Source organism: Penaeus vannamei, chromosome 12 (assembly GCF_042767895.1).
Source record: "Penaeus vannamei isolate JL-2024 chromosome 12, ASM4276789v1, whole genome shotgun sequence".
Lineage (NCBI taxonomy): Eukaryota > Metazoa > Arthropoda > Malacostraca > Decapoda > Penaeidae > Penaeus > Penaeus vannamei.
In genome coordinates, this window is record NC_091560.1 from 28,381,217 (window position 1) to 28,388,716 (window position 7,500).

The 7,500-nt window shown below is 46.5% G+C and overlaps 1 protein-coding gene across 39 annotated transcripts in view; it reads right to left on the minus strand.

Annotated features, from left to right (window-relative positions):
* LOC113819561 (titin-like) overlaps window positions 1–7,500 on the minus strand; it is a 175,818-nt gene that overhangs the window by 157,053 nt on the left and 11,265 nt on the right. For 6 of the 39 annotated variants that reach the window (XM_070128095.1, XM_070128097.1, XM_070128099.1 and 3 more), the window contains exon 1: window positions 2,514–6,962. The exons of 1 other annotated variant lie outside the window; for it this stretch is intronic. In XM_070128095.1, the coding sequence (XP_069984196.1) occupies window positions 2,514–6,645 (4,132 nt within the window). In that variant the 5' untranslated portion in view covers window positions 6,646–6,962. Of the gene's footprint in view, window positions 1–2,513; window positions 6,966–7,500 lie in introns of those variants that run through there. 32 more of the 39 variants (XM_070128120.1, XM_070128119.1, XM_070128118.1 and 29 more) reach the window with 17 other exon arrangements.

The following is a 7,500-nucleotide window of genomic DNA, read 5'->3' on the forward strand; positions in this document are numbered from 1 at the left end:
TTCAAGTGCGCATGCGTGTCGCTGGTTCACTGCGAACGCTAATTTTGGCCGCGAGGGTCTGCCACCAAGACTACTTATATCTGCACTTTGTTGCGTGTCTCAGTGCGACATTAGTGCCACTCACTGGGATTTTTTGCAGTTTTCTTTACATCCAATCTGTGTAAAAAGTATATTTTTTTCTTTTATATTACTATTAGTTTTGAACACTAGATTATGAAAGCAAAAAGTAAAAAAAAAGAGATAAAAAAATTATTATCATTGGAATCAGCTGTCAATTCTTGGAGATTTTGAGACCTAATCGTCTCTGTGATTTATTCCAACGACGAAGGTGTTAAGCGAGTTTTTTTCTACCATCTAACTCTATTGTGTAAAATGACCGCGTTTCTCACGCAACGTGGTTTCACATCGTAAAGACACGGTCGAATAGGTCGGTTCACCTTAGCGCCACCATTTTGGGTCTAAAGCATAAAAAAAAAGATGATTGCGTTCGCCATGATCATACTTACAGCTTCTACACTGCAATCGGTTTGCTCTTGTTTCCTTGTGCTATTTACTAATCTAACATTTGCGCTCTAAATATGTCTAAATTGCGATAATAGAAATGATAAGTAAAATCTGACTGAATTAACGCATTGACGAAATACGCAGAATACTAAAGGAATGACGCAGAAATATTCCGCCGCGGTAACCAGACGAACCTAAACCGAAAGTCTATTGCATCTGTGGTTACGGGTCTAATATCCCGTTACACGCCCCAGAATTACTCTCTTCTCCCTCTAACACAGAACCCGAGCACCGCCACATCCCTCTTACGCCCACAACACGCCCCCCTCAGAAGCAGAAGAGCCGAACCGGTTTGCGAGTAGCCCGGTATGAGGCGTGACGCAGCCTACCGTGCCCCCGGTTCGCGTGTCTCCCTCCCTCCCTCCCCCCCTCCTTCCCGCCCGCCGCCCACCTTCACCCGGCCTCTCTGACCTCCTAGGCCATGGTTCATCCAGGTAAAAGCTTCCCTCGGGGGTTTTAGTGGTCTTCAGAAAAATATGTAGACGAGTTTTACTGAATGAAGAGACCTGATAAGAATTTTAGGTTAGTGAGAAACACATCGTTCATGACCCGAATACTGCAACTGATACAACCTAATACGTCGTGATATGCCTTTGACATTCACAACATCGTTATCTTTATAGATTTTGAGCAACATAAAAAAGCAACGAGAGAACTTTTCGATTTAAAGATTAGCTGATGAAATTCGAAGGAAGGGAGGAACAATGAAAACCCGATCACAGTTCACATCAAACATCGGCGCCCTTGTCCGGTCACCTTCGCTATAGCTACTGTTTATCTAGACGGCCACGGGACCTGTTAAAACAAGGTCGCTTCACGCTTTCTAGTGTCAGTCACCCACCATGTCTGCCGTGGGTCTGACGCCCTGGCTAAGTGGCTGCGCTGTTTTACCCTGGTGTCACTTGATCTCCGGGATGTCGTGATCGCCCGTGAAAATTTAACCCGGTGTTACACATGTCCGGGGGCGGGGGTGGGGGTGGGGGGGGGGTCGACGTCGGAACTACTAACCATGATATTTGGAAAACGTTGATTCGTATGTTATTCTTTGAACATTCTTTATGCTTCGTGTGGAATGGTAAATTACAATTTCCTGAGGTTAAATTTTTTTCACTAGTGATTAAGGGAAAACTTAAGTAGAGAATGACAAGGACTGTCTATGAAAGTACTAATAAGTCATGCAGGAGGAAGAATGAAGGCTGCAAGTAATCCAGCCTTCGCGTGATAAACAACACCCTTGCTTCTCGGATGTAAACAAAGCCACGCGTTTTAATATCATTCTTTGCATACAAAGTAGTTTAGCTTCATACGATAACTCACATACTCATACGTGTATGTATGCGCGCGCGTGTATGTGTATGTGTGTGTGTGTGTGTGTGTGTGTGTGTGTGTGTGTGTGTGTGTGTGTGTGTGTGTGTGTGTGTGTGTGAGAGAGAGAGAGAGAGAGAGAGAGAGAGAGAGAGAGAGAGAGAGAGAGAAAGAAAGAAAGAAAGAAAGAAAGAAAGAAAGAAAGAAAGAAAGAAAGAAAGAAAGAAAGAGAGAGAGAGAGAGAGATGTATGTATGTATATGTGTGTGTGAGTGTGTGTGTGTGTGTGTGTGTGTGTGTGTGTGTGTGTGTGTGTGTGTGTGTGTGTGTGTGTGTGTGTGTGTGTGTGTGCGCGCGCGCGCACATATATATACATATAAATACATATAAACATATAAATATATATATATATATATATATATATATATATATATATATATATATATATATATATATATATACATAAGGTTTACTAACACTCCTTCGTGGACATATGAATACGCAACGGTTGTACGCTAATGCACACCGGCGTTGACTAAAGCTGAGAGGCAAAAACGACTATGATTCTAAATGCATTTGTCGACTACCTTTACTCAGGCTGCCATCAGTCAAACCACAAGCTGCAAGATCGTCATGTTAACTTACTGTAAGCTCGACCATCTCTCATTACAAATAAAAGGCTGTCATCGTGGTGATCACGGGTGGATTTCCCTTCCTTGTGTCTCACCATCACATGACTCTCTGGTGCTGATTCCTTTTCCGCTTTTCCCTCAACAGACACCTGGACGTCAGCGCTTGGTGCCTGACCTACTCCCCCCTCCGGCGCCGCCTGGCTGTCAGGACTTCCCTCCATGCTAACCTGGCTTTCCTCGTCCTCTTTCCCCACAATTGGCCTTCCAGTAGAGCTCTGTGACTCTCCTTCTACGTCTGTCTCACTAAGAAGACTCGTCGTCTCCTCTTTATCTCCTCGTTCCATTGTTGCGTGACTGTACGTCACTGAAGACTCTCCTACTGAGGTTATGCGGCTGTCAGGCGTTGAAATTTCTTCCTCTGAAGTTGTAAGACCGTCAGGGGATGCAAGATCTTTATCGTCAATTGTCTGAGCGTCAAGAGTTAGAGAGTCTCCAACAGAAGGAGCACGGCTGCCAGGTCTTGGTGACTCACTCTCTGTAGTCGTGTGGCTGTCAAGCGTTGACAACTCTCCTACAGAAGGAGCACAGCTGTCAGGCCTTGGTGACTCACTCTCTTTAGTTGTGCGGCTGTCAGAAGGTGAAGCCTCTTCTACAGAAAGTGTACGGCTGTCAGGCTTTGGTGATTCTGTCTCCGTACTCGTACATCTTTCAAGAGTTGAAGTCTCTCCTTCAGGAGCAGGACTCAGAGACTTTGGTGACTCCGCTTCGGTAGTCGTGCAGCTGTCAAGGGTTGAAGTCTTTCCTACAGAAGGAGCAGGACTCCGAGGCTTTGGTGACTCCGCCTCGGTAGTCGTGCAGCTGTCAAGGGTTGAAGTCTCTCCTACAGAAGAAGGACTCAGAGGCTTTGGTGACTCCGCCTCTGTAGTCGTACAGCTTTCAAGGGTTGAAGTCTCTCCTACAGAAGGAGCAGGACTCAGAGGCTTTGGTGACTCCGCCTCGGTAGTCGTGCAGCTGTCAAATGTTGAAGTCTCTCCTACAGAAGCACGACTCAGAGACTTTGGTGACTCCGCCTCAGTAGTCGTGCAGCTGTCAAGGGTTGAAGTCTTCCCAACTGAAGGAGCAGGACTCCGAGGCTTTGGTGACTCCGCCTCCGTAGTCGTGCAGCTGTCAAGGGTTGAAGTCTCTCCTAAAGAGGGAGCACGACTCAAAGACTTTGGTGACTCCGCTTCCATAGTCGTATAATTATCAAGAATAGAAGTCTCTCTTTCAGAAGGAAAGTGGCTCCAAGGCAAGGGAGACTCTCTCTCTGCTGTCGTGTGGCTATCAGGAGTTGAAGCCTCTCGTACAGAAGGTACATGACTCATATGTTTTGGTGACTCCCTCTCTGTTGCCGTGGGGCTATCAGGAATCGAAACCTCTCCTGCAAAAAGAGCACGACTGCTAGGCCTTACTGTCTCTCTCTCTGTAGTCGTGTGGCTGTCAGGTATTGGGGAAGTTATGTGACAACTTGGAGTTGGAGCTTCATCTACAGAAACTGAATGGCTGTCAGTCATTAGTAATTCTTCCTCTGCAGTTGTCTGGCTGTCAGGCATCGGGGACTCCCTTGTTGGAGTTTTAGAGCTGCCAGGTATTGAAGATATACCTACAGAGGTTGTATGGCTACTAGCCATTGAAGATTCTCCTGCAGTCATTTGACTGTCGGAAGTTGGAGATTCTAAACCTGAACATCTTTGAGCTACAGACTCCTCTGTTGAAGTTATGCGGCTGTCAAGAGAGGGAGACTCTCCTTCAGAATAAACGTGGCTGTCAGGCAATGAAGTCTGTTTTTCAGTCGTATGACTTCTGGCAACATCCGGTATCAAAGACTCATACTCGGTCATTGTGGAACTGTCAAGAATTGGAAACTCTCCTGCAACTGGGATATGACGGTAAAGAAATAAAGTCTCTCCCTCAATAGGCCTATGAATGTCAAGAACTGGAGATCTTGATGGTCCTTCATGAACAATTTCACGAAGAGAGTTTAAAGTCCCTTCATCAACCGGGGTGTAACTATCAGATGCAGGTGATGCAGAGGGTCCCTCATCTGAGACCGAAGGTTCTCGCCCCTCAAATGCACATATGCCGGCGGATGAACTATCACCTTCGAAAGAGGTATGGCTAACAGACCTCGACGACACACTTTCAGTGACCGTTTGACTAACATTGGTGAGAGATTCATCCTCAAGGGACATGCGACTGCCAGGTGCAAGAGATTGTACAGAGGATGGTGTATGAATGTCAGGGTCTGAAGACTCCTCCGTATCAGGCCTGAGGCTACCTGAGGCATACGACTCTTCTTCAATGGAAATGTAACTGTTAGGGATTGGAGACTCCCCTTCTCTAGTACTATAATGTTCAGAAACTAAAGACTCTACGTCTGCAGGTGTGTGAATGGCAGGGGTAGGGGACCTTCTCTCGTTAGTTGTGTGAGTTTCAGATACTGGGGATTCTGTTTCACCTGGCGTGTAACTGTCAAGGCTTGGAGGTTCCTCTAATATATGATCAACAGAAGCTGGAGACTCTCTTTTAAGTGTTATTATGCTATCAGTAATTACAGAGTCTCCTTCAGCTGTTCTGATGTTAAAGGAAATAAGTGATTCTGTTTCGATGTAACTGTCAAGCCCAGGCGCTCCTCCATCCGATGTGTAGCTGTCATGACTTTTTGTCTCTCCAGCAATAGACGCACATATGTCAGGACTTGAGGTCTCTCTCCCAACAGATAAGTAACTAATAGGAGTTTTAGTCTCTCCTTCAGCAGATGAATAACTGCCATACATTTTAGTCTCTCTTCCAGTAGATGAATAACTGTCTTGACTCTTAGTCTCTCCTCCATGAAATGAATAACTGTCTTGACTCGTAGTCTCTCCTCCAGGAGATGAATAACTGTCTTGACTCTTAGTCTCTCCTCCAGCAGATGAAAAACTGTCGTGACTTTTAGTCTCTCCTTCAACAGATGAGTAACTGCTATGACTTTTAGTCATTCGTCCAGTAGATGAACAACTGTCATGACTTTCAGTCATTCGTCCGGCAGATGAGTTACTGTCATGACTTTTCGTCTCTCCTCCAATGGACGTAGAGTTGTCGTGACTTCCAGTCTCTCCCCCAACAGTCGTGAGGCTACCGAAACCGGGAGAGTCCAGAACTGCCGTGTAGGTGTCAGATTTTGACGACCCTCCTTCAATAGTGGTGTGACTGTCAGACCCCGGAGACTCACCTTCACTTGACACATGGATATCGATGATCTGAGTTCTCGTAGTTATTCCCGACGGTGCTTTGGCGTCACGGGAGACCCCTTTTGCACCAGCGCTTTCCGTCGCACTACTGCTAAAGGATTTTGGGATTTTCCACTCCCCTGACCGCTTCCCCTTCTTAAAGGTGTAAGCCACTTTCATTTCGCTGATGAAAGTCTGAGATCCCTTCTTGTCTCCCTCCCTTTGGATCTCGTCGCCATTTCTTCTTCGTGAACATTCGCCTGTGTCTCCCATTAAATTTTCCAAACTGTCGGAACTTTGCGATCCCTTTGCACTACCCCTTGCGAAGCCATCCAGACTGTCGAAGCTTGTCGCTTTTCCTTTTCGTTTCCTTGTGACACTGTCAAGGCTGTCGAAGCTTTCATCTGAAGTGTTGCCCTTTACTCCTGCAACCTCCTCAAGGCTGTCGGAACTCGCAGACTTCGCTTCCCCTATTCGACACGACAACCTTGAAACTGCAGGATATGGCAATTCTCTTTCTCTGTCGCTCATTATACTCTCCAAGCTATCGAATGTAGGCGACTCTCTCTCTCCCTGCTCCACCTGAACCTCTAAACTATCGGAACTTGGCGAGGCTCTCTCTTGACCCAGTCCAGCCTCCAGAATGCCAATGAACTCCGTAGCTGGAGACTCGATCTCATGTCTCAGCAAAGACAGCAGGCTATCCAGATTCGGTGATTCGGTGTCCTCTCTCTCCGATTCGTGAATGAGTCCTGCGATCACAGGCAAGCCTTCCCCCTCCACGACCAGCAGGCTGTGGGCGTGGTTGGAGATGTCCGCCGAGGCCTCATCGCCATTGCTGACCGGCCCACGGGCGTAGGTCGTGGAGGGTGGTGACCTCCCCTCCTCCTCCATATGTGATGTCTGTGGTGATGCCCGATGACCCTGTCTGGCACGGTCACCAGTAACAAATCATACACTTCACATTCACCTCACTATGACATGGTATTTACTGGCGGCTGGACCTCTCACGTGTAAGCCGCTTTTGTGCTGTGTTTGCTTTAACGCTTCTTTCTATGAATACGATTTCTTCTTGAATTGTTCCTTCTAACATTGTTGTTAACACACACACTGGTTAAGCACGTTCTACGCTTTCAAATGATACGAATAACTTTGCGTTTTCCTCGGCCTCTGATCTGGCAATCTTATATAAAACAGACAAACGCCTTAATATGAGAGCACCGAAGAACAGCAGCGACAACAAGCCTTGCCGTAACACACACCAGGCGACGCCGGGGTGCTGAGACGGTCCTGACTACACCAAGGGTAAGTGTTGACTGACTGCACGCAAGGCAACATAGCCGGCTTAGGGGGAGGGTTTCCAGAGATGGGTGAAGTGATGGGGGGAGGGGCAGGGGACTCCAGGAATACGAGATGGATAAAGAGGCGTGAGCAGGGTGGGTGGATAGGGAAGAGGGGGAAAGTCTACGATTGAAAGATGTGTAAAATGCAGTCTAGTTCGGTATGTCTTGATTGTAGTTTCTGATAAATGAAGATATGAATAAACGCGGTAAATATGAATGGAAACGTATGATATATAAAATACATGTCATATGAAAAGAAAAAGCAATCAAGCAAAGCGATAAACAGTATTTAAAAAAACAAACTTGGGGATACATATTGTAAACAAACGCAAAAAAGAGGTGGTGAAAGTGCGCGACAGAAACGAGTAGTGAAGGGAGGCAGCGATGCAAAATAAGCATGAACTTA